This window comes from Ostrinia nubilalis, chromosome 24, assembly GCF_963855985.1.
Source record: "Ostrinia nubilalis chromosome 24, ilOstNubi1.1, whole genome shotgun sequence".
NCBI classification, from domain to species: Eukaryota; Metazoa; Arthropoda; class Insecta; order Lepidoptera; family Crambidae; genus Ostrinia; species Ostrinia nubilalis.
The window spans coordinates 8,413,474-8,441,451 of NC_087111.1; the positions used below are offsets into that span (position 1 = coordinate 8,413,474).

The 27,978-nt window shown below is 38.7% G+C and overlaps 4 protein-coding genes across 4 annotated transcripts in view; 3 read left to right on the forward strand and 1 right to left on the reverse strand.

The window, feature by feature from the left end:
* Positions 1-7,632, forward strand: part of LOC135083784 (disintegrin and metalloproteinase domain-containing protein 12) — a 94,494-nt gene extending 86,862 nt beyond the window's left edge. The window contains exons 15-17 of the mRNA XM_063978533.1: positions 1,501-1,596; positions 2,227-2,356; positions 5,180-7,632. Of these exons, the coding sequence (XP_063834603.1) occupies positions 1,501-1,596; positions 2,227-2,356; positions 5,180-7,511 (2,558 nt within the window). The 3' untranslated portion in view covers positions 7,512-7,632. The remainder of the gene's footprint in view (positions 1-1,500; positions 1,597-2,226; positions 2,357-5,179) is intronic.
* Positions 7,633-12,669: 5,037 nt separating this feature from the next.
* Positions 12,670-13,609, reverse strand: LOC135083900 (probable small nuclear ribonucleoprotein Sm D2). Its single transcript, XM_063978655.1, has 3 exons — positions 13,518-13,609; positions 13,172-13,424; positions 12,670-12,875 (listed from the first exon to the last, which is right to left on the reverse strand). Coding segments are annotated over exons 1-3 (360 nt in total). The 5' UTR covers positions 13,520-13,609; the 3' UTR covers positions 12,670-12,770.
* A 733-nt stretch (positions 13,610-14,342) lies between these two features.
* On the forward strand, positions 14,343-20,124 carry LOC135083656 (uncharacterized). The gene is made up of 6 exons (XM_063978363.1): positions 14,343-14,424; positions 14,644-14,836; positions 16,333-16,647; positions 16,755-18,614; positions 19,133-19,273; positions 20,068-20,124. Exons 2-6 carry the CDS (start codon positions 14,651-14,653, stop codon positions 20,122-20,124), a joined length of 2,559 nt encoding a protein of 852 aa, XP_063834433.1. The 5' UTR covers positions 14,343-14,424; positions 14,644-14,650.
* A 7,503-nt stretch (positions 20,125-27,627) lies between these two features.
* The window catches only part of LOC135083773 (protein phosphatase PP2A 55 kDa regulatory subunit), a 51,120-nt gene continuing 50,769 nt past the window's right edge, over positions 27,628-27,978 (forward strand). Inside the window, exon 1 of the mRNA XM_063978516.1 lies at positions 27,628-27,882. The gene's annotated coding sequence lies outside the window, so the exon portion shown is untranslated. The remainder of the gene's footprint in view (positions 27,883-27,978) is intronic.

A 27,978-nucleotide genomic window follows, 5' to 3' on the forward strand; every position in this document is an offset into this window, starting at 1 on the left:
GACGTATGCATGGTAGGCGATTAACACTGTGGACTGGCTCACTACTTTAGATAGTTTGTATAGGGCGTAAGAGTACTGGTTTAGTTTTTTACAAATAACATCAATGTGAGTCTTCCAGGTTAAGTTATTGTCTAACCAAATGCCTAAAAATTTTGTGGTGTCAGTTTCATTAATCTTTTTACTGTCAAATAGAATGTCAATGTTAGTTGAATTCGAATGATTTTTAAATGTCATTAAATTTGTCTTATCTAAATTTATATTAATATTATTCAGTGTCAGCCAGTTTACTATGTCTTTTAGAGTTTTTACGATTTCCGATTTAAGCGAGTCTACATCATCATTTTTCATGAATAATATAGTGCTGTCGTCTGCAAACAATGTCATAGGATATGGGGATATTTTTGGTAAGTCGTTCACATATACCAGAAACAGTAGTGGTCCGAGAATACTGCCTTGAGGTACACCATATGCAACATGTCTTCTTTTTGAGAAATAGCGTTTGTCTGTTAATGACTTAGGACTAGAGAATACAATCCCGGGATCCCGATTCCCGGGATCTCGGGATCCGGACTGTTTTCTGATCCCGAAAATCCCGGGACTGTACCTGGCTAATCCCGGTATTTTCGGGATTGATATAAACAGGTCTATTTTGCATTCTACGATCCGTTTGATCTTGCATAGATTATTCCTTAGCATAAAATTATAATTACGATAAAAAACAAACCAAAGGTACGATACGGATACGGACTATACAGGTACGGCCATAATAATATATTTTTCGTAGACTAGTGAGGAAGCAAATAAAAAGTGTTGTTTAAATACTTCATGGACGAGATGACACGGAAGAGGAGGAAAGGTCAGGATCACAAGGTAACGAGCTGACACCACAAACCTCCCAACCCCAATTGAATTTGACACTAAAGGAAAAGTTGCAGATGGAAATTGATAAGAGTATGAAATGCCCATATCCTGAAGTACAACTACAAAGTGAATCGGGCTTGACAAATAGTATCAGACGTGAAATGAGCCTGTTTGAAAATGGAGGAGTTCGTGGATATCACATAGACATATCATATCAACTAACACTACTTAAGTTTTTTTTATTATAACCCAATTCCCACATAAGGCTGATCCCGGGATAGTCCCGGGATCCCGGGATTACCTATCAAAAATCCCGTAATCCCGGGATTGAAAAACATGCTCGGGATTGTATTCTCTACTTAGGACAGATTCTACTTATACACGTTACTTGCTGTCTGTTATTTAGGTAAGATTCCATTAAGTCCAGCACATTACCTCTAATTCCACACGCGTATAACTTTTCCAAGAGTAAAGTGTGGTTAATTCGCTTAAATGAAGCAGCAAAGCGAACGCACAGCGTTGAATAGAGCTCTGTGAATGGCTGCGTGTGTCACCCTGTGCGTCCACACGCATTGTGAAACCTCATAGTAATGTTTGTGAATACGAGCGAAATATTTGTTTTACTTTTTTTGTATCCAGGTCACTGCCACTGTGAGCCCGGTTTCGCGCCGCCTCTCTGCATGCTGCCTGGTCCGGGAGGCTCATATGATTCGGGCCCAGCCACCGATCCTAGCCGTAAGTATTCTAAAATACTCGTATACCTTGAACTGTTCCTGTATTCATTTAGACCATACAACTATAACTATGTTCGTTGCGAAAATGCACAGGGAATGTCTTTGTCCAGCGGTGGACTTCATTTAGCACGAACTTACTCATGATCGATGACGACTATTTCATTACGATAGTTGATATTTTTCTGATGAAATTCCCTTTGAGCTCCAAAACAGTCAGTTATCTTCCAGAACTACTTAACCTTCACTGGTTGGGTTTCATTGGATGCCAAACTGTAGATCCTGGCGGTACAGGAGTTGCAGTGGTGGTAATGAGAAGTGGGATTAGTCTGTAATTCTGTGATACATCAATGATACAGTCGATCTGATTGTACAGTCAACAGCACATTAGACTACATTTTTGTTGCAAATTCGTCCCTATTGTGACGAAGTAAGGTGCCACAGTGTAAAAAAACCATTCTGATCCGAAAGAGTTCGATTCTGTTTCTAAAAACTCATAAAAATTTCTCCTCAGCACTGACCCATATACTGTCCCAAGAAGTGGTAAGGATGGGACTTGTAAGAGTGCTCTTTGGGGGCCTACTTGCATAAATAAACTATTTGAATGATACTAAAATCTCTTTTTTTTCCACAGTGCAAAGAAACTTCATGGTGGCGATGTACATCATATTCCTCGGCATCATTCCGCTGATACTTTTAGTGCTGTTCCTGCTGTACTACTCACGACGGAACGTTCTGTTCTGGCAGCAGAAACCGAGGAAATCGTACGTATTCTACGAGACCACGAGGAATCTCTTCAACAAACACCTATCGATGCCCAAGTTTGGTCACAGCACATCACTACGCAACCTCATCGCCAATAAAAATAGTACTGACAACGAAAGTAGTCCCGATATCAAAAATAACACTAAATCACCTTGTACTAATACTAAAAATACTAAAGATACCATAGTTAAAGTATCTAGAACAGATATTAAAATAACCACTAAAGATAAAACTATTTTACCTTGCCCTGATACCAAACACATCACTATCAAGCCAAAAGTAATAGAACAATGCTCGATACCGCTAATCGATTCTAAATCGGAAGCGAACGAAAAAACGAAACCGGTCTATCACAAAATACTGCACTTAAAACATAAATCTCAAAATAAGAAAACTCTTAAAAAACTAGACAGGAAAATTAATAAGGACGACATAAAAATTGCGAGCGAAGTCGATATTAGGGATGTGGTCAAACCACCTGTGAAACCGAAACCGAAGCCGAGCGAAAGGAAACCTAATGTCACTATCGTTAAGGCTGGTTTGACTTCAACGACGAATGAACTGATTGCCAACATCAAAAATAGGTCGCGGTTGCATAGCATTAAAAATGAAAAATAATAATTTGACCTTGGAATAAAATAATATTATTATTATTAAAAATACAACATTTTGAGAAGCTATAAAAGATAATAAACATAATTATCATATTGTGATTGTTGTAGATATGGAAGTTTTTATAAACTGTTTGACTTATTAGTTTTTAATAGATGTTTACCTAAAGGTAGATCTCACTGATACTTCTGGTTTGTTATAAATTACAAAAAAATATTCGAATGAATGGAGATTATTTTAATATAATAAATATAATTATTTAAATAAGACTTTATTGAATAAATACATTAGTTTTAATTTACCAAAGAACATGCTCATTATAGTTTTAACGTGTTTTATGTTTATGTTGCATTGTTACATTATTTCTTGTGTTTAACAAGCTCCCAAACTGAGGTGGAATTGTGTAAAGCAATCGTTGTCATTTGACAGTTCATAACGTACGATGATTCTGTCAAACGCTTTGTTTAACTGACTTTATCGTACGTTATGAACTGTCAAATGATTACGATTGCTTTACACAATTCCACCTCAGGTTCATTGACAACTCAATGGTGCTGGAAGGACAGACTTGGTTACGTATTTTGATGCATTAGAATTCCGATATTATCAATACAAAACCGTATTATGACTTCTTCACAATTTGAGTAAATTCGTGTGTTTGAAATTGAACTCTAATGCTCAAAACATACCTACGTATCCTGGTCACACTGATCACATAATGCTAATTCAATTGGGTGGTTGACATCACTAATCGAACCTTACCTTCTTCTGATTAATTTCGTTGCGGTTACAATGACAGTTTAACTTTTCCCCGGGACAAACTTGACCTTCACTGGTTGAGTTTTTATTGGCGGTCAAGCTACACAGGAGTTGCAGCGGTGGGAATAATCTCGTAATCGATAATTCTAAACTTCTTTAAAAACATTGCATTCTGGCCCCTGTACCAAGTCAGTTTCAATGTTCTGCAAAGTCAATATTTTATTGGTGACGTCAACTACCCTTACTCATTGGTTATGGTTTTGATGCCACGTCTGCACATTGGTTATGGGTTTTATACTACGTCTACACATGGGATTGTATTATGTTCATGCTAAGTTTTTGAATGGCTGGCATGGTGTACTAAAGAAGAAAATAATGTATAAACAAATTATACTTAACGACATAGTACTCGTATTATTCACGAACTCACTATATTGATTGGCCAAAATTCACACGGTCTAAGCCATGGTCAAAAGACTTATAAAAATGTCAAATATTCCACACACAGTTTTATTTATTTTAGTGCAAAAACCAAACCAATGTGTTGATGTAGTATGGTGTTTTAGTAATATAACTAGTTGTAGATTGTGTTCATGATTTTATTTCTTCTTCTTTTATTTTAATAACTGTATTTGCACAAATAAATATTATAACTTATTTCTTTCTTTCTATTAATATTTCTTCCTTTTTTCTTTAACCAAAGGAGTTTATACCATTTTTAAAGATTTTATTTACTTTCGTTATTTCCAACGAGTTAAAAATAAAAAGTCTTTATTGTTTTGAATAACATTCGAGTTAAAATGGTATAAAATTTCTTTAAAATGTTGCCAGTTTAATAGTTATGTACCAAATATTTATTAGACTGGCAACATTGTTTCTATGTAGAATGTAGATGGTGCTTGTCTAGTGCATCTTTCTTGGTGAGTGGTTTATGGGTCTCGCTTTTGCATGGTAGAAATGCATTATTTACTTACGAATAATAATGTGTATGTATATTTACTTATTTAATTATTAATGCTTTATCAAAAACAACGGTTTAAATGAAACAACAGAAAAATTTAATCACGTTTTAATTTGCATGCTGTGATGTTCAAAACTATAAAATCACACTAACTCGCAATATCTTTATTCAAACGTTTTACAAATGTCTAACCAGTAAACACTAAAATTTCTCTAACAACCTTTTCCAGTAAAGGTGTATTTATATTGCTACGTGGTATACGACATTTACATAACAAAAAATAGGTCGCGCAGCAAGAGTTAAGGCGATTATCACACTTTTCGCGCTGACGTCTTGAGTATTCTTACTGATTTGTGTGTTCTGTATACAAATATCACATAAGTTTGAGTATGTGTTCGGCTCAACTTTTGTTATTCGATCTATAAACGTCACGTGGCAATGTAAATATACCTAAATAAAACCACGAAATTAACACCAATCTTATCCACAGGGTCCAGTCTCCCAAAAAGGCGAGTCTCCAACAACGGCTGTCTCGTAGCGCGAGCAAGTTCGCTTCCAACTTTCACAATAATTCGCCTCATGCGCCGCAACCAGCCGTCCATACTGTTGCTAACCCTGACGATATGAGCTCTAGTCTTCTACGCTGCGATAGTGATCGCAGCCCTGCCGGAAACCTCAACCCTTCGGTCAACTTCTTCGGAAACTTCAAAGGGTTCTCTCTAACTCCCATAGACAAAAACCCAGCTGAGACAGAAAAACCGGTCGAAGCGAAAAGCGCGAAAATCACCCCAGTACATAGAAGCGGCAGTAATAGCCAAAATTTAAACCAGGGCGTCCTAAAACCCGTTCTGCGAACAGCACCTCCCTTGCCCGTTGTACCTACCACAGCTACTAATAAATCTAGTCCGACGGTGAAAAGAACGAATAGCACAGTCCAGAACAAATTGAAACACTTCATGGCGCCGGAAAAGGCTGAAGAAACGACCCAGCAGACTAATCCACCGCCTCGCCCGGTCATATCCAGCCCGATTCTCGAAGCTTCTACGTGCACTGCTAAGGAGCTCATTTCACCACTACAAGGATCAAAAACCTTAGGTCCAACAAGAGCCGCCCCAACTATTCCTCCCACGTCCCCTGCATTACCCAAAAGGCCACTCAGTATGCACTCTGGAACTGTCCCCCAAAAACCTTTACCAGAAGAACCAAAAAAAGTCAAAGAGGGTATATCGCTCAATCGAATAACCTCCTTTCTAAAACCAGACAAGCCGAAAGAAAAAGAACGTAACCCAGTCGAGCGAAGCCACTCGCTTCCCAAAAATCCGAACCACCAAATCAAAATCGCCAAAAACGTCGACAAAACCGCACTGAGAAACCTGCAGATATCGAACCCGATTCTGCAGAAGGAAATAGACTTGCCAGTGAATACAGTGCCGGTGGTCTCCGATTCTGAGGACGGGGATGATAATAAGACGTTTGTGAATAGAGCTCAGAGTATGAGAGCGCCGGCGTCTCAAAAGCCAGCTATTCAGAGCTTTGGGTCTATGAGGCAGGCGCCTGGAGTGCCCAGGCCATTGTCCATGGTCGGAAGACCAACTGCCCCGCCTCCGCCGGCGCCACCGTTGAACAACGAAAGCTCCATTTACCAAAACCCTAAGCCAGTCAACGAAACGAAATCCGTCGACTACGTAGACTGCATCGAAGAGAAGCAAGCGCCCCTCGCGCATATAGACGAGGAATCCGGAGACAATATCTACGCCATCATCGAAGAAAGTCCTGAAAAACATTCGAAACCACTGCCGGGAGTACCCCCACCACCGACTAAAACGCTTCCGCAGCCTCCACCAGAAGGCTACATAGCCCCGAAACCAATTCCCTCGAATTCAGGAAGCACGGACAGCATGGGACTCCTAGGAGAGATAGTAAATGAAATACAAAACCGAAATTTTGATTCCATATACTCCGCGTCGACGCTTTCGAGAAAAAAGGGCAAAAAGGAGCAGGACACGGAGAAAAGAGACAGCACATACACAAACGCTGACAATTATAGAGCTTCAGAGAGTGTGTATAGTAATTCAGGGGCGAAATCAAACGCTTCGACTACCAGTAGCGGTTATTTACACCCTTCGGCTGTCAATGTGCCGACGTACCTGAATAAAGATGGTGAAACGAAAGAACCGGAGAAGGCGCCTCCATCTCCCACGTCTAAAGTGAACTCAAAAATACCAACCTTCGCACGTCAGGTGACGCCGCCCGGCCTGCGAACCACCACGTTCAGAAACGTGCCGCAGTCGCCGAAAGCGACCAAGAATTTGAACGCGAACCAAAAGATATCGAACAGTCCCGATGTCGTATCCAGCTGCTCGGTCGCAGACACGAAAAATGTCAAAGCGCCAGACGTTATAAACAACAACAAATTGCCTAACGACACGAAAGTGACGACAAAACCCTCAGTGGTCGCCAAACCTAACGACAATAGGCCGCCTCTGCGACCAGCGCCCACGGTGGATAAGAAACCTACAACGAAACCCGCCCCTGTGTTGAAACCTGTAAATTCGTCATCTAACCTAAACAAAAACGACAAAAACCAGCCAGTTAACAGGGTCGGTTCCAAAGTGGACATGAACGTGAAAGCTATCGCAGACAATTTAAACAAAAATAAACCTAAAGTCGTACCCAAACCGACGACATTAGTGCAGAGGTCAGATTCAGGGAAGGCTACGGCTCCCAAACTGTCCGCCAAACCCTCTAACGTAGCAAGTTTACAACAAAAATTCGAAAATAGGAAGTCGCTGGGCAAAGAAATTACGACTGCGAAGAAATAGGTAATTAGCAAATTGACGAATTCATCGAGGAATTAAGCCTTTGACCGAATGAATCGGCCATTTGAATCTACAGACTGTAGAAACTAAACTCGTCGCATCGCATCGTTTAGTTTAATTTCAATAAAATTCGACGAAAGTGACGAGTACAAACACCATTTTGCAAGAAGGATATTGAAGGTATAAATTTCTCTAGTCGATAACTATATTATTTATAAGCCATTTGAATATATTCAATATGATGGTCATAGTAGCTTACTAACTTGGCAATGATCGAACTCAATTTTGAAACCCTCTAAGGGCGATAAATGAACTATGAAACGGTATATTTTTGTAACTATATCAGTTATTGCATTTCACTATATTTCGCTAGTAATAAAAGAAGTGTTCATGTGTTAATATGGTTAGAATTTTATTAAATATAGTCATAATAATAGAGAAATAATAACTAAGGTGTGGAGTGTATTTTTATATAGCCATGGAATTTTGTCTGAAGCAAAAACGGAATAACTACTACTTAAATAGTTAAGTTTATTTGCTACTATTGTGGTTTTTGCTCAACGAACAAGACAAAATGATTGTGCAATTTGAATCTCTCATTTGCTGTTTTGTGAGAAAATGACAAAATTTAGTGATTTATTATAAGTGCTGGTAAATACAACCTGGGCGAGTTAAGCTAGCGGCCATGACGTCACAGCGACGCTCTGGTACGGACAGGGCAATGCAGGGGGTATGCGGGTGAGCGAGGGAGAGTCGCATTCCAGCGAGGTGAGCAGTTCGCTTGATCGGGTTGTATCCATCAAGGTGATTAAGGACACAACATTTTTCGGAGCTAAACGCCGTGTGTTATTAAAATAATGTGGCAAATACTGTTACCGCACACTTATTAGTCAAACAGTGACAGTGAGCAAGCTTTATGCCTGTTTACCACGAGAACTTGACTTTTTTACATACGGATCAAGAAGTCAGCGCTCTATAAACCTGATCATAATACTATGTTGATAAACAAAGGTGACTGAGTTTCTTCCGCCACTTCTTCTCAGCACCAGCCCATATGTTGTCTCGAAGTGGTGGTAGGGCAAGCTATATTTGGGACGTGTAAGTGCCCTGGAAAAGGCCTAAGTATAAATGTGTGATTTTAGACAAAATGTGCGAGAAATAATATAAATAGATCTCTGTAAATATTATTCGTAAATTCGTTTAGTGATAAAATCGATCAAAATTTAGAGGTGTCTTATTGGAAATGCTTATTTGTATTTTTGTAAACAAAATGAAACTAGATATTTGAGATTTCTGTAAAATATAGTTTAAGGTTTTAGTATTGCTGCTAAATATTTAATTAGTATATTAATTTATGTATCATTTATCATTAATTTTCAGTAGAAACAGTTTATTATTGCATTCTAACGGCCAGTTACACCGGTTTCTGATAAAGTGACGTTTTCTATCAGATATCTCTATGAAACCAAAAGTTATAGATTATCTGGCAGATAAGTTAAGACTAATATACTATCAGGAACTTTATCAGCTACTCGTGAAACCGGCTCTAAGTGTCCCAAATAATGTAATTCAAATACATAATTAATTTTTATAACAATACATACTGGTGCTAAATCAATGCGTGTATGCTTAAGCAGTTACTATTTTTGTACAGATGTATAACAGATTTTAAAGAAGGTTATTGATGCGCATTAATAACACCGTGTAGGATTGTTCGTAACGTATTTAAAACAGTGAAACATAGAAAGACTTGGTGGTTTACTTACAAAAACATTTGTGGTTCGCTAAGAGTCAAACGGTGACCACGCCCACAAAATTCAGGGCTATCAATTTAGCAGTCACTAGTTGGCGCCACTGTAGCATAGTAAGGTACTGTCACTTGCTAGTGCTGCCAACTGTTGAGTTTATAAACGATAGCTCCCAAAGTGCCAATATAATTTGGAAGTTGTTCTTAAAAAACGTTATTAACTACTCGGTGTTAATAATGCAATACACATTGTGCATAATATTCGTCCATATAATATTAATCCACTGCCAGCTTGGTACAAAATGTATAATGGTGCTGATACGTCGCAAACGATAAAGCAAAACAATGATTTTGTTCAAACACAATAATCGATTATTGATTGTGATAAAGATAATTCGAATATTTATGTGGTTATATTGCAAAAGGAAAATTATTTTTAAAAATAAATTGCATTATTTACCAAATGAAATCTTGATTAACATGTTAGTTTTAAATTTAAGACTGATTCTGTGAGTTTTTTGTGGATGAATCATTATGAGAAAAACAGTTAATAATAAAATTTGATTATCATTAGTTTAAATTCATCATAATTCAGTTTTCAGTAAAGGTATATTAACATTTCCACGTGGCTAGTTCCGTACGTGCATTTTGTATGAGACGTAGATACATTTATGTTTCATAAAAAAAGCAACGAACATTCTATCATGTAATTTTGTGAATATACCTCATCTGGTGAAATTAACCCGTAAAATAGAACTAGTTTCACATTTGTTTTCATTAGTTGGTGAATACATATTACGTTTTGCTTTTTGTATGACAAGGGGGCGTCCATAAATTACGTGAGACTTTTAGGGGGGGGAGGGGGTCAACAAAAACCTCACTAAATCTCACGTGGGGGAGAGGGGGGGTCTCGGGAAATATCACGTAATTTTTTCTACAAGAAATAGAGTTTGCCAGAAAACTGGGTTAAATCTTAAGTAAAAAATTGACCAAGTGCGTGTCGTGCCACGCGCAGTGTAGGGTTCCGTAGTAGTCCGTCGTTATCACAATACGAGTATATTTCAGAAGTAAGCAATTACTTCATCTAAAGTCACTTTTAATATTTTCTTCTAAGGAATTTTTATTAGGTATGAAATTTTATATACATGAGTAAAACGACTACTATTACTCTTGAACTAACTGATCTATCTTAACCGCTATAGTTTTCCTTGAAAGTTCATAAAAAGCACTATAATCTTGAATTTTTACAGATTTATCAAGCCAACAATTTAGTTTTTATTTATTTATTATTTATTTTATTTATTATTCATTATTGAGCAATTACATATTTGATCCAAATAGCGTCCTAAATCCTCTTTAGGTTTGTCTAGACACTATTGTTCTCTATACAAATAAAAACAAACGTTTTAGTATAAGCATTCACAACACTTTCAGATATTATACAAAACATTATTTTAGCGAGTGCGCACAACGATGATGATTTTAGAGGGGGGGAACGCCCGACTCGGACATAAATTGGCACTTTAAACTTTAACATTTTGCAAACGGATCCCTAAATCGAAAAATAGTCTTAGAAACCCCTAAGCCATTTTAAAAGACCTATCCAACGATACCCCACAAGATGGGGTAGAAGACGAAAAAAAAAATCATCCCCACTTTACATTTAGGGGAGCTACCCTAAAAAAAATTTTTTTTCAAAATTTTATTCTACCGTTTTGTCGGCGTGATTAATATACATACCTCTACAAAATTACAGCTCCCTAGTGCCAATAGTTTCCAAGCAAAACCTCGGACAGACAGACAGACAGACATATCGAAACTATAAGGGTTCCTTGTCAGGACAAAAAATGATATTTGTATGATGATAATGTCATTTTATTCTATACCGTCTAAACAAATAAAACTAAAAATGCTTCCGTCTGCATGTGTGAATACTAAAATGCAGAATAAATGACGAAATTAAGAAAATTATAAAACAAGTTCTTTTTTTATCAAAATCGATTTTGCTAGACTATTAGTGACTAGCGGCCGCCCGCGACTTCGTACGCGTGGATCCCGTTTTACCCCCTTCATCTATCTTACGCGGTTTAGATTTTTTCATACAAATGTTTTTTCCCGCTAACTCCCGTTCCCGTGGGAATTTTTCAATATCCTGTTGTAACTAAGCTTTAAGTTTACTAAGGTACCTGCGTGCCAAATTTCAAGCGTCTAACTTAAGCGGTTTAGATTTTTCATACAAAAGGATTTTCCCGCTAATTCCCGATCCCGTGGGAATTTCGGGAATTCCTTGTTGTAACTAAGCTTTAAGTTTACTAAGGTACATGCCAAGCAGATACTTTCAAGAACTAAAATCTTCAACTTTATAGATCTTTTTGATGCACTCGTTAGCGACAACGTTAAATGCAAACTCGCACTAAGCAATTTCGGATTTTTTAAAAATATCACGTGAGATTTGGGGGTGGGGGAGGGGGTCAGGCAAAATCTCACCAAATCTCACCAAGGGGGGCGGGGGGGTTGAAAAATAGCCAAAATTGTCTCACGTAATTTATGGACGCCCCCCAAGCCACACCAGTGCTTATTCCGTTGTGATATAAACTGATTTGTTATGTTATTGTAACAAGTCAGATCAACAGAAGTACATAAAATAATTGTAAATATAACCAAAGAAATTTTATGTAGGCGTTTCATGAACGTTATAAATGTAGTTATAGATGAATATTAAAGGCAGCTATTTTGAGGATAATGTAATTAATATTAAATAGCTTTTTGCAAGACTGTGAGACATGTTTTACAAAATTATCTGGATTGCACTTAAGTTAAGGTTAAGTGAAGGAGTAAAAAATGATTTTTTTGAATTGTTAAAGTAACGATTGAATAAATCAGATGATTAAACGCGATTCAACAAAAACGTGTTTGCTTTACCCCTATCCCGATCTTATAATGATGAGGCCTGGTATTTCCTTTCTTAGCTAAAACTTAAAAATGTGTTCCTATGCTTACTGCAGTAGCAAAACAACCTAAAGCAGTTGATATTAATAAAAATACTTGAAGAAGAAATGCAAATGCAGGAAATAACAGTAATGTCATCAACTATGCAACTCCTAAAGGGAATGTTGGTATTAATAAAATATAATTTTGGTGAATTTGTTTATTACAAATTTTGGCTCTCCCACATTCATTCTTAAACAAACTAAGTTATCACTCAACATTGTAGACTTATATTAATACATAATCTGATATAAACTGCCACTATACAGTCTTGCCCAAATTACAAAGATAATGGCAGTTATAGAAAAGTAATATTAATTCATGGGATGGTGACATTCCAGACAATCCGAAAGCAATTGTATTGCATCCAAATCAAGATTGCAGTTGTTAGAACATATTTTGTAGTGAGTGAACACAAGTTTAATTTGATATAAAGTAATTGTTCAATATAAAAACTGAAATCCAAGTTAAACAAAGTCTACAAGTGGTATTTGTGTAAGTTCTTATAGAATAAACTTATGATAAATTTACTTTCCAGCAGCGGTCGCTAATGGATTTCTAAGCACTAGAATTACAGAATCGCCACGCAGGAACATTTTTGAGATGAACTTGTCCTTATTGACTGCTTTGCCCTGAAATTATTATGAATATTATAAATTTAACATTAAGGATGTAATATTGAACTGCATATTAAAAAAAATACTGAGTAGTATTACAAAAAAAAAAAAACTTAATTAGTGTGGTCCACTCAATGATAAAATTATTTGGTTATATTAAATTTCTTGGCCATCGATTATTATATCTATAAAAGTCCAATCACAAAACAAGGTGGGTAAAAAGGCATTGTTGAGAAAAACATAACCTACATTTTGAATAATATTAAGAATACGTAAACAAGTAAAGATGTACCTATTATAACATGAATTACCTTTTTCCCTTTACCGGTCCTGGGTACTTCAGTCCACATTTCTTTTACATTCTCCAAAACCATGTTGCAATGCCGGTCGAAGGCCTTCACACGACCCAGAAGTTTTTTATTGTTTCGGCAATTGATAAGCACTTGTGTGTTGTTTTTCACAGATTGCGTGAGAACCGATAGGGGTCCTGTGCTAAATTCTTCTTCCTCGATCTTCGCCAACTCTTCCAGAGTCATCTCCGAACGAGGTTTAGATGTAGACGCCCTGAAATTAACGACATGTATGTTTATAACGACTTATTGAAGGAAAATACACAATAAATAATAAATACACAATAAACACGTTTGATGTACTCACATAGCTATCTAATTTTAGTTTTCGTAATCGAGCTAAAACCAAAAAACACAAAAATGCTAAATCTGAAAACACGCCGCTTTTCAGAAAAAATGTCAAACAACCTCACCATAGACAAGCCACAGTTTTTTTTGCATACGTGCTCTGTGGTTTTGCACACCGAACAACTTTCCACAAAATAAAAAAGATAGAATTTAGTTTATTAATCATTACGTTAAAATTCAATACAATGTAAGTTTTTATTAATTTTCACCATTCATTTTCATTATTTGTATTTGTTACATTTTGGAAAATAGTTGCTATCATTTTATTGGTTCCTATTGGTTCATGTTTTTATCAGGGGATTTCCGGTAAAAAGTATAAACAGTAGTTAGTTGTCTATGATTGATTGCCCGGCCGGATTGTGATTATTTTTGTGTTCGTCGTTTGCGACTGTGATTTGCGAAATGAAAATTTGAGCGAATTTCAAGGTATGTAAATCGGAAAATAGTTTTGTAATAATTGTGTGAAGATATGTATATTTCTGGCTAGCGGTTACGATAAATTCAAACCCCGTTTTGCGAACTGCGAGATGTACTTTGTTGTAATATAGGTAACTATTGAACATTTGCCTTCAATTTATGCCTGCTAAGTACTAGATTAAAAATCAATACTTTCCCTCCGACCACACCTCCGCAGCTCCGACGCCCCAATTTATTGATGATTAATCTACTGGTCTATACCATGTCGCAAGTTGCGTCGCGCATCTCATCATAGAATATTATCACAATTTGCTTTTTTCATTGTTAGATTTCATGTTGAAGCCTTAGTATTAATGGGTTGAAGCTGGTTGAAGCAAAAAAATACGTAAAACTTCTTATCGCCCTTAGATATTAATCTAAGTTATCGCCTTGATTTTAACATCAGTCTCGTAAGTTAATTAAGTTTTGACTTATTTATTTTTAATTGATTGAAACAAGCTTTTAGTTGGCCGATAGTCGGGCCCTATTCTAATTTGTTCGAAGAATTGGCCAAATTGGTGTAATAATATGTGCACACTTTCATACATGTCGATATCCAACCCAACTAAAAGTTGGACTTCTGCAGCTATACTAAGCCTAATAATTAGCTAAGAATTCATTTTTTTTAGTTTCAATATGTCGTGGTCGAAATTGCACAAGAACTGCATCATTGCGGGCCCACTAGAAGCATTATGCTTGGTCTGCGAGATTCCCATAAAAACACAGTCCGAACTGGATACTCATGTAGAGGTAGACGTTCATCTGAAAGCCTTAAATGCTGCACCGTATATTGAGAAGTATAAACCTCATAACATCAGAAAGGTAATAAATTTAAATTTTCCTTCTTAGATTACTTATTCATTATGTTCATTGTTTTAATACTCTTTGGATTCATTTAGTAATTCAGTATCTTGAAAAATCAAGAAACATTAAGGAACAAGAAATAAAAATGTTGTACAATTATTTAAACAGTGTATCTGTCAACGTGAAATTGTGAACTCTGTCAGTTTATAATATAAAGCATTAGATTGTAAACTAACAGTGGGTTAGGTTAGATTGTAATTTAACTACGTCAGATTATAATCTGACGGAATTCACAATTTTATGGTGATATATACAATACATATAACTGTGCGATTTGACTCTACCAACTACAGCCCCCCTAGACAAAACGCACTTTTTGATCGAATCGAAAATCGAATCCGTCAAAACTCCATACAAAAAAGGGGCTTTTCGACCACTTTTCGACTGGTTTGCGATTATAATTTGCACTTTGTCTAGACCCACTGGTGTCTACGCTTATCTCAGACGGTGCCTGAGATATGGGAGTGGGGAAATTGACATATTATGATGTGACAGAGCACATATCTAATGTCTCGCTGACATTTGACGTGTCACAAAACACCAGGGTTCGAAATTATCAAGATAATTGCACTTCATGATAATTATCGGATAAATATCAACAGTATAAGATACATTTTTGTCATATTGTTACATAAGAAATTCTTATTGCTAATGTTGTTTTATGTTTTTGGTTGCTGATTGTTGTCAATTTATCCATCGCTAGTCGCATAAAGCTTGGAAAATAGATAAATATTTTGACGCTAGATAACTAGTGATCATTGTGGAGTTAAATAGATAGGTTTTATAATTATCTTATTGATTAACGCCCACCACTAGACGCAAGTGCGGAAATACCCGTTCGAAAACTTCGAATACAGTCCATTTTCATGAGCGTATTTTTTTGTTATTATCAACCAATAATTATCCATCTGTTATTATCACGATAATTATCATGCGTGATCGAATCAGAAATGAGGAGATCCGCAGGAGAACCAAAGTAACCGACATAGCTCGCAGAATTGCTAAAATCAAGTGGCAGTGGGCGGGGCACATAGCTCGTAGAGACGATGGCCGTTGGGGCAGGAAAGTTCTCGAGTGGCGACCACGGGCTGGAAGACGTAGCGTGGGCAGGCCTCCTACTAGGTGGACCGACGATCTGGTAAAGGTCGCGGGAAGAGCCTGGATGCGGGCAGCGCAGGACCGTTCATTGTGGAAAACCTTGGGGGAGGCCTTTGTCCAGCAGTGGACGTCATTTGGCTGAAACGAATTATCATGATAATTATCCTTACGAACCCTGCAAAACACCCTCCAATGCCACTCCCTCCTCAGGCATTGACCGAGTTATACACTATGTAGTAATGTGTTATGTATGTATTTTCAACTGTTGAAAAGCATGACAGATCATGCATATTACCTACCGTTGTCATCATGAATTATTATTTGCTCAAGTAATTTTGAAACATCCCCACTTGCAGGTCACATTAGGCTACTACTGTGAGTTTTGCAATCTCGTACTTAGTACTCCTGCAAAGGTCAATCTGCACATTACTATACCAGAGCATGAGCAAAACCGTGGCTTCCTTCTGATTAAGCGAGTCAATGATTCAGTGATCGTGTTCGATGACATTTCCATAAATCATAGATCCTGGAATGGCTTTGTGGAAGATACTTGTGCTATATGCAATGTTGAATATTATGATGAGTTTAAACATCTTAACCTGCACAGTCATATTTTCAACTTAATCACAAAGAAAATTGAGTTTTTGGGAGATAACATGGTATACCGAAATGTAAGTATTCGTAACGTTTACAATGTATGTCTTAAAATGAGCTAAATTTTATTGTTTCATCGTACTTGCCACTGTAAGTTAAATTAATTATTGTAATTGACTTTCAGATTGATGAAAGTTCTTATCAATGTATGGTTTGTAATCTGGTATTGGCGTCCAGTACCTTATCGACTCACATTGAGCAACCAGGTCATATAAAAATGGTGGAGAAATGTCGCGAAGCCGGTCGTGCCATTCTAAACCTTAAAAGTGGTACCGATCATGCCACAACGAACACTGGAAAGGATGCCGCTCGTGCCACAACGAGCATTGGAAATGACCCTGGTCGTGCCACGACGAGCATTGGAAATGACGCGGGTCGTGCCACGACGAGCATTGGAAATGACGCGGGTCGTGCCTTCCTGAACATTTTAAATCCGCCGGAAAAAAAGAAAGCTGACGAAAAGAAAAAAACTGACAGTAAGACTAAGAAAAATGAATCGAAGAAATCTCAAAACAATACTTATATGGAAAATGAAACATTCATATGCGGTGTCCTGGGTGCTAAAAACTATATCGTCTCGCAGGACGATGGAAAGAGCATGTGCCTACTGTGTGATTGGAGCATGGAGACATCTGCGGCCGCCGCGCACGTGGCAGGTCGACACCATATCACTATCCTAAAAATGCACAAAGAAAGGTTGGACAGAATGAGCAAAGATGAAAATTCTGAGCCAGACAGTGGGAATGCTGGTGGTAGCAGTGCAACTGGCAATCAAAAAGTCAAGCCCGAGCCTAAAGATAAGCTTGATAGTGGAAAAGCTAGCGCTGGAAAGGCAGCTGGCGATGAAAAAGGCAAAATTAAGGAAGCATCCCCTAAACTCCATAAGAACGGTCTAAATACTAACAAGAGTGAGACTAAAGATAAGCCAGAAATTGGAAAAACTAGTGATGAAAAGTCAGCTGAAGAAAAAGGCAAAATGAGGGATTCTTCGCCTAAACTCCATGACAATGGCGGTAATATTAACAAGCCTGAGCCTAAAGATAAGCTAGACAGTGGAAATGCTAGTGGTGGAAAGGCAACTGCTGATGAAAAAGACATTGGAGGATTCTTCAAGGATTCTTCGCCCAAACCCCACAACAATGGTCTAAACGTTAACAAGTCTGAGCCTAAAGACATCTGTAGGCGCCTACCAGAGAGTGAAAATGCTTGTGGTGGCAGTAAAACTGGCGACGAAAAAAACAACATCAAGGAAAACATTGGCATCAACATTGACAAGTCCAACTCTGAAGATGAGCCAGATACTCAAAATGCTTCTGCTGTGACTGCTACTAGCAATGATCGAGACGTAATTATTGATTTGTATGAAGAATTCCAAGCCTATGGTATAAGTGTTAACTTTGTGACTAACATAGCAACATGTAAGAAGTGCTCAAAAACAATGGATCTAAAATTCACTGCAATTCGGCAACATATTAAGGAACACTATGATGCGTTGCCAAGGCCCTTGTGTAGGAAGGCACCAGAAGTGGAAGATGACATACAAAGTTTTTTGGATTTAAATAGAATAATAATTATAGAAGGCGGGGAAAGGCATTGCGAGCTGTGCCGAGTCAACCTCCCCATTTCGTTGAAAACTGTGAAACAACACGTTAATGGAACGCGGCATCTAAACAATTTAGCAATTAGGAGTGGTAATAATCCGGCGGAGCTAGTGCCCCAATTTCACAAGGTGAAATTGAGAGACTACGTCACTTCAATGATGGGTTTGGAGGACAGTATAAGGAAAGATGTAATTCTCAACGAGAAGTTTGACATCACCATGATGAGTTATTTGTTGATGAGTTCCGTGAGCTTGAGATGTTACATTTGTGATGAGGATCTTGAACGGGGGCAAATTGACGCACATAAGGTGTCCACGGAACACATCACACGTGTGGCCGATTCTAAGGTGCTTGTGTCGTTGGAAAACGAGTTTGTGCGAGAGGTAACTCAAATTATTTATTTATAATATTTATACTAAATACATTGTTTATTAAAAAAATAAAGAGGCAGTCAACTCAAATCTTAACTAATCATGTTATTATTATAATGTATAGTCCGGTCGCCGAGCACGTAGAATTTCGTCCAATGACCCCGAGCGTAATTATATTGCTGTCGCGACTGTGCGACGGGCGGCCGCAGTGAGTCGGCCGGTCGGTAAGGATGGGTAGCTCGGGGTCATTGGATGAAATTCTACGTGCTCGGCGACCGGACTTTAGTCTATTTAATAATTTGTAATACTTAATTTTTTTTTTTTATTTGGCCTAATGGTTAAGTGGTAGAGAGATTTGCCACACTGCGTTCTGCGGGCGGATATTGCGGGCTGCGTTCACTTTGACTTGACGGCAGACCGCAGAACGCATCTAGTGTGTCAAATCCTTGATTATCTTATGTATTTTTGGTGTTTGTATTTTTTTTCTCAATAATTACGTAAATAAATGATGATTATGTCCATAATCGCAGTTGCGTCGCAACTCCTACCACTGCGGGATTTGCAGCTGGGTGTCGATCAACTGGACGGGAATGAATGAGCACCTCAAGTCGCGGACCCACGTTGACCAGAAGTACAACATGAAGTGGCGTCTGGCGCAACATCTCACGCAGGTAAGTTATCACTAAAGCCTGGTCCGTGAGCACGTAGAATCCCGTCCAATGATCCCAAGCTACCCATCCCTATCGCTCGCGTGTAATTATGTTGCTGTTGGGCTCGCACACTCACTGCGGGCGCCCGTCGCACAGTCGCGACAGCAACATAATTACGCGCGAGCAATAAGGATGGGTAGCTTGGGGTCATTGGACGGGATTCTACGTGCTCACGGACCAGGCTTTAGCAGAATATACCTTTGTTTGTCACCTGTCATCCGCTTTGCAATGGAGGGAAGTCGAACCTTAATTTCGAACTCCTCCTATGTTCTTCTGATTAATTTCGTTGCGGGTCCAATGACAGTTTAACTTTCCCCGGGACAAACTTGACCTTCATTGGTTGGGTTTTTGTGGCGGTCAAGCTGTAGATCCTGGCTACACAGGAGTTGTAGTGGTGGGAACGAGAGGTGGGAATAGTTCCGTAGCGGAATAGAGCAACAAAGAACTTATCATCATCATTTCAGCCACAGGACGTCCACTGCTGAACTTAGGCCTCCCCAATGATTTCCACAATGGCCGGTTGATGGCGGCCTGCATCCAGCGCCTTCCCGCTACCTTTATGAGGTCGTCGGTTCACCTTGTGAGTGGACGTCGTACGCTGCGCTTTCCGGTCACGTCAAACAACCGTTTTTTGCAACTATTTGACAGTTCACACAAGTGTCATTCAAAATCGGTTTCGTTTGACAGCTCGTGGTTGTTGCTATATTCCGAAGGAATAATAATAATTTTATGGTTTGGTCCTATGTTCATTCCAGGTCGGGTCATTAGAGAAAGATTATTTAAATTGGGTAATATGCGATTCGCCTATTTAACAGTAACAGGCGTTACTTTGCGGAAATCTACACTAATATTATAAAGAGGAAAACTTTGTTTGTTTGTTTGGTTGTAATGAATAGGCTCAAAAACTATTGGACCGTTTTTAAAAATTCTTTCACCATTCGAAAGCTACATTATCCACGAGTAACATAGGCTAAATTTTATTTTGGAAAAAATAGGGTTCCGTAAAATATGTAGACAATGTAGTCGCCGCGCGCGAAGCCGCGGGCGGAAAGCTAGTCCATAATAAAAATTACTTAGCTTAAAACTTCCGCCGGATAAGCACGTCACTAAGCTTAAATCTTAAGCTAACTTAAGTAATTTTATCTAATTTAATATCTAACGATTCGCCTTACTGGATGCCTTCCCGGTCAGGTTAAAGTCAACGCAGTTCGCTTCATTTATGCGGTTGACCTCATAAAGGTAGCAGGAAGGCGCTGGATGCTACCAAAAATTTGTATGGCGCGGAATTTTTTGTATGGTTGAAAAGGGGAGAGCGTCTCAAATAAGTTTGGGAACCAATGCTGTAGATGGTAACGATGAATGTTTCTCGCAGGTGTCCCGCGTGCAGTGGGAGCGCTCGCCCAACCTAGGGGACTTCATGGGCGTCGCTGACCGCCACCGCAACACGAGACACCGTTTCGAGGACTATTTCACGAATTGGTAAGACACTAATATCCGCCTCTGTGGTCTAGTGGTAAGGCCCCAGTGGGGGCAGATTTTTCTGTTCGGTTCGGTTGGTGGTAGGGCTTGTTCTAAGTCCGCTTGGCTAGCTACCACCATCTTACCTAAGTCTGTCGCCATAACAACAATGTTAACAGCATTGTTGTGTTCCGGCAGTTAGAGGTAAGATAGCCAGTTCCTCCGTGGTTGAGGATTCCGGGTGAAGCTCGCGTCCACCTTCGGCCTGTACATCACTTACCATCAGGTGAGATACAGGCCAAGAGCTTCCTCGTTGTGGATAATATAAAGAAAAAAAAAGCATCAAGCATCACTTTGCGGAAATCCATAATTAATTAGATATTAAAATAGATAAATTACTCAGCTTAAGGGCCCCCGCCCACGGCGACTTTTTGTAGTAATGCTGTCGCGCTTTTCGTAAAAGAGCGACAGCATCGCTACTAACGCGCGTTAGTCGCATTTGCAACGCACTACAGAAAATCAAGTGGCAGTGGGCGGGGCACATAGCTCGAAGAGCTGATGGCTGCTGGGGCAGGAAAGTTCTTGAGTGGCGACCACAAGCTGGAAGACGTAGCGTGGGCAGGCCTCCCACTAGGTGGACCCACGATCTGGTGAAGGTCGCGGGAAGTACCTGGATGCAAGCGGCGCAGGACCGGTCTTTGTGGAAATCCTTGGGGGAGGCCTTTGTCCAGCAGTGGACGTCTTTCGGCTGAAACGACGACAGAAGCGATGCCAACGCGCTACTAACGCGCTACAGCAGCGCGACTGTATCGATGCAAACGCGCGACCGTGTCGGACGACATCGGGGAGAGAACGGAGGGAGAGTTACTGAATCGCGTTTGCATCACGACAGAAGCGCGTTTATGTGGGCGAGGGCACAGCTAGCGACCGCATTGCGACTCTATCGATGTCGCGCCAGAATCGCTACAAAAAGTCTCCGTGGGCGAGGGGCCTAAGATTTCTTCTTGCATTTACTTGTACTATAATATGTCGATATTATAGTGAATAATAAATACTATGCCGGCGTCACTAAGCGGAAATCTTAAGCTAAGTAATTTATCTATTTTAATGTCTAATTAGGCAAGACAACAATATTTTTTAACGTCAGGAAATGCTTTGCGCATATTCTGGCCGATGGGGACGGCCAGTAGGTTAAGACTCCCCGCCTGCTCCCTAAAGGCGGGGCCTACCCCCTAAAACATGAGGTGTCCACGGGAGCCCAAATAAACGGACCTGCTAGTTATTGTTCTAGCTTGGACATTCGTCCGCAGCTCCGCCTCAGGCTAGAGGCTCGCTCACGAGCTAACCTCTCCGGCTTCGAGGGAACCCCTAATCCCCTCCTCTAGCTGTTTTTATAGAAGTTTTCTCCTCGCGGCCCTGGTACAACAGGACTCCCGGCCCGGCGTAGCGGGTTACGGTCTGCTCCATGCCGCTGCTCGGTCAGCTCTGCTGTTTAGAGAAGTACCGAGAGCGGCCCTCCAAAGAATGGGCCCGGGCAAACGTCCCGTCAGCCTCCGCCTATAGGGGTTTTTAAAGATGTCCCCTGCAACACGGCCCAGGGAAATGTTCCGACAGCCTCTAAAGCCTGGTCCGTGAATTATGTTGCTGTCGCGCTCGCACACTCACTGCGGGCGCCCGTCGCACAGTCGCGACAGCAACATAATTACGCGCGAGCGATAGGGATGGGTAGCTTGGGGTCATTGGACGGGATTCTACGTGCTCACGGACCAGGCTTTAGTACCTTTAATTTCACACACGTTTTCTCTATTGCTACAGGTAATCCAATGCAGAGAGCCCAAACGCCATGACGACGACTACCTTCGACAGAAGCACATATCTTTTGTAAGCCAAAGCCAATTATTTTCTATAATTTTCGCAGCTATAAAACAGCCATAGAATGTGCCATTTTTGAAGGTTACAAATCCTACATTTATTTATTGGTATGTCTATAAATATTTTTTGTTAATTTTGATTTTTTATGATGTTACGATGTCATTTCTAACGACATTGCATGGTTAACACCATCTTATCACCAAAATTCTATGGTTACCTACATGATTTTTGGTCAATGAGGATCAGTACTGTTGTAGAAAATTCAATAAAACTAGTATCTACGTTAATCTTTAAGACATAAGAAAGATATATCTTTTTGAATTATCCAAATCGGACCATTACCACAGAATAATAATAAGTACTTGCCATTACTTACGAAGATATTAAGTAATAAACATAGGCCGTTTTTGCCGCTAAAAGACAACGTACGCAGGGCCGCGTGACGTCACTATATCCGAATCGAGCGCAGCCGGCGTACTATTGGGATGGAAAATATTTTTTTCCAGCTAAACTATCAGTTTTAGAAAAAAACTTTTAATAACATTTATTCATCAAAATAAAGTAACCTATCGACCAGTAATTTTTAAAAATAAAAATTGTGAATAATAAGTATCGCTTTGTCCAAAAACCACATTTTTATACGATTCGATGGAATGCGGAGAAGCGGATGGGGTGAGTGTAACTTTATGATTGTTTGTTTTGAACATAATAATACATATGAGTGCTAATACCCAGTTTCTGGCCTGGGGGGGGGATAAGTCATACCCAACTTATAGCCTGGGGGGAGGGGCAAGTCATACCCAGCTTCTGGCCTGGGGGGAGGAGGAGGGGGGGAGGGGGGGTCAAGGCATAACCAGTTTCTGGTTCTGGCCTAGGGGGGGGGGGAGGGGGGGGGGGGTCAAGTCATAACCAGTTTCTGGTTCTGGCCTGGGGGGGGAGGGGTGGTCAAGTCATAACCAGTTTCTGGTTCTGGCCTGGGGGGGGGGGGGTGTAAATCATATCCGACTTCTGGCCGAGGGGGAAGTCATGCCCAGCTTATGACCTGGGGAGAGGAGAGGGACGGGGGAGTCATACCCAGCTTCTAGGCTAAGATTAAATAGATTTCCAGAAGGGAGCAGCTGGCCCGCCCCTGAGAACGGCGAATAGATAGGTAGGTAGGTACGTAGGTTTAACTCAGAAAAACTAAATAACAGGTAGGTATTGCGTGTACATTGAAATGATCTTCATAGCAATGTCTTGTAGCCTAGGCAGAGTGTATCTGCCTCAGCTATACTTATTGTTAGAAGTAAATAAAATAATATTTATACATTTTTATATTTTACTTGGACGAAGATATGACTCTAACAACACTTATGAACACTTTATTTGAATAAATCGCCAAATTTACCATCGCGGAGACCCTAATCGCGTCTCCGCGTTCCATTGAATCGTTTGAGCGTATGGATTTTTTGCGATATTTTTCACAATTTCTATTTAAAAAAATTACCTATCGATAGCTTACTTTATTCTGATGAATAAATGTCATAACAAGTTTTTCTCTAAAACTGATAGTTTGGCTAGAAAAAAATATTTTCTATCCACGCAGTACGCCGGCAGCGTTCGGATCGGATATAATGACGTCATCGGTCCCGCGCCGGGCGGTCAGTGAACTTTTTTAGTAATTTGGCCATAACTTCGTCAATTTTTGTCGTAGAACAAAAATTTTTGGACTGTATATTAAGGATTTCTTAGACCTATAAATCTGCATTCACAGCTAAAAATCGAAATGATCCTCATTTTATGAAAACCCTCAGCCTGTATTAATCACCTTTTTAATCATACAGGGTGTGAGGGAACTATATTATAACATTTTCCAAAAACCGTTCGCCATGTTTTGACGCAGGCTCAAATGTAACTTTCTTAAAGAACTGATTCTAAAGCGAATTTTTTATTAGTTCTTTCGATAAATTTCTTTGACTGTCACTGTGAACAGATTTTTTGAGATTCCTCTGATTGTCTGTCGATGATCAAGTTTGCCATTTAAAATTAACTAATGAGCCCATTTAAATACTCTCGTAAAACATTACTCTCCTTTTGACACAGTAGTCGGGTAAAACTTTTTAAGACAACAGTTTTTGCAGGCCTAACAAAGCATTAACGTCTTAGTAAAGAACTGTCATATTCAATTTTAAAATAATTAAATTACAGTTTTGGTGATTTTTTTGAAAAACTAAGTTATTTTGATCATCGACAGAAATTAGAGGTGTATTCTTCTTAGATATAAGGATATAATAATTACTATGCATTTATCTTTAATATTAAGGTTAGTAGGGATCGTTTCATCCACGAAGATGCGCCTCACCATTCTTCCGCTAATGTTTGAGTGTTATCGGTACACGCTAAATTGAGTGCACACGCACACTACAATAATGACGCTCGAATTGCTAGGATCAAAAATTCCCCGCACCCCGCGCTTCCCTCGACCATAAATTGGTGAGGCGCGTCTTCGTGGATAAAACGATCTATAGATATTAAACGATATTAAACGTATATTCGTATTTTTGATGTTTAATATTAAGTGATACCATAATATACAGGGTGTAAAAAACAGGTTGATGAATGCTACGACTTTAAACAGCAGTGGGAATATGTAGGTAAGAAACGTTATTCTGAACCTTAAGCTGTTGTCTTGCCATAAGGTCATAAACAATGAATAATTGTCACTATGATACAATTATTTTAAAAAAAACTGTTTCGAGACATTTTAGTTTTCAGACTTGTCGTTTACACCCTGTATAATTTAATCTTAATTATAAGGATTCAAAATTGACTGGATTGACCTAAATTAATGACCAATTAAAATAGTGTACTCTTTATTTAGTTAAGTATTATATATTTAGCTATAAATTGATTATTAAAAAAATATAAGTTTATTTTTTACAGGAGACTGTCCCACACTGATTTGCACGTTATCCGCTAATCGTAATATTGGTAAATGATTTGTACACTTCGTGCCCTATACAGGGTTGAAAATAATGTAAAAAAAAAATTTTCATTTTCACGAATTATTTTAATTTCCAGGATTTCCTGGATAGATCTCGTTCGTAATGGCTGTGCTTAATTTGTGTTTTTTTTAACTAGTGATTTAGATAACGTAATAATTTAACTACATTCTTTAGTTTTAAGAGTTATTTTGTTAGCCTTAGGTTTTGAAAAGTTAGGCATATGCTATTGAAAAAATGCTATTTTGCACCTTTTATTTGGTCATTGAGCTAGGTCTGGGAACGTGTAAGACTGTTGAGTATTTTTCGGAAAATTTTTGACATTGGAAAAATGACTGGAAAAGCGAGCTGGTAATATTTGTTAGATTTAAGAAATACTATTATCCATTTGTTATGTAATCTTGGCCTTAGGCCTTTTTTTTAACTAGATGTTAGAAATATAATCGTCATTGTAGCCACGATAGCCGAACGGTGAAGGGGTCGGACTGGCCGACTCGTGATCCGAGGAACGCGGGTTCGATCTCCGCCGCTCGACTATTGTGGTGAACTCGTAACACAAGCATATTTAGCTTGGTACGAGGGGCTAACGGGACTATTAGTAATTTGTACAATGCAAATTACTAATATTCATTTAAAAGATCGTAGTTTTGGATGTTTAATATTTAATAGTTAATGTAATAATCACTAGTTACTTACTTTTTCTACACAATATTGTAACCGTTTAAAAACTTCTCAACAAAGATATAAAATCTGTACCAGAATATTCAGTTTTCCAGTACACAAAAAACGTGGAATGTCTATTAAACAACAGTAGTAACAGGCCCATACCTTTTAACTTTGCTATACATATACCCGAGTCTTAATTCTATGTGTTAGGGTTAAGGTACATTACTCAGTATTTACTTGGCCTTAGGCCATTTAATCGTGTATTTGATGTTTAGTATTTAAGTGATCTACATTTATTGTTTAGGACTTCCTATTAGTCTGTTTTTTTGCTTGTGAAATTAAGCTTAACGGAGTCAAATACAACATTAAAAATACGAATCGAATTGAGAACCTCCTCCTTTTTGCAGTTGGTTATGAAATAGTCAGATTTAAAGAAAAGTTTAGACCTTGAAGAGCGAGCGAAAAGATATATTTCCAAGCAGTGTATTTTTCACTTCTTTGCTGCATCCATTCAGGATTCGTTGGGCTTACATTTTACACCCTGTATTTATGAAATATGTTATTCAATTGTTTATGATACTCGTTTGATTTGTTTAAATTTTAAAGCAATTGTTTTTTGTTCATAATTCAAGTGGCCATATCTGTTGAATTTATTAAGTTTGCATTCTATTAATTGTTATTCTCAATATGTGAACTTTTTTAAATTAATAAAGTAGTGAACACAATATTCTTTATGGTTTTATTTAACCAATCCAAATAATGTGAATTATGAATTAAATCTTAAGATAAATTAACGCTTGGCTAGTCTAGGTCCTTTGTAAATAGACTAATTTAAGTTGTTTCCACATCAGCCAGATAGTATTGACAGTTCCAACTCCTTGCCAGACAGTTTTTTTAGGATAGCTGTCAAAGCCACGATGACCCAAACTTCATGATTCACCAGCATTATTTTCTATATTGGGAACATACTCTAACAAACTTTCAGCTTTTATAAAATGACGTAGGTCTGGCGTTCACTCTAGCTCTTAGTCTATAAAGTAAATGTGACTTGGGACAAAAGGTTTCAGTTGTCTGTCCTACCCTTTATGCCAGTTAAGTGGTAGCTTACTAGGCAGATAAGTTCATTTTAATAAGCTGCTATCTGAGATAGGAACCGGGAAACTGGCCGTAACATTCGCGCCAGCCAAGTTTTAGGTTCCTACTTGTTGCGCATTCGAGTTACCGCCTCGCCAGACAGATGGCGCTAGCTACCACCGTTTGTCTGCGTTCGATAGCCCCTTGATAAACTGCGATTCGCGGCAATCTCCTACGAGTTTACGTCTGTAAATACGCATTGATACTTAGTCGTTCGACGCCGGAACACGTTAGGCTGTACGCCAAGTTTTCCTTTGCTTACGCGAGTGATGAGAAGTGTTGAATTTTGAATTCAAAATTGGAAGTTATTGTGTGTGGAACAAAATTTAAATTAACTTTTTTTAGTGCAGTGGCACTGACATTATTTTCGGCCAGCAGTTTTTAGTTGGTTAACAAGAAGCGATTGTTTATAAACATTCGTTTTCCAAAGCTACTGAGCTGACTGATTCGATTAGCAAGGTAAGTAAGGAGAATTACCGTGTAGCTAACACTTTTGTTCCATCAATTACCGTAGTGGTGCTGCTACTTTTAAAAAAAGACATACCTAATAAAGTA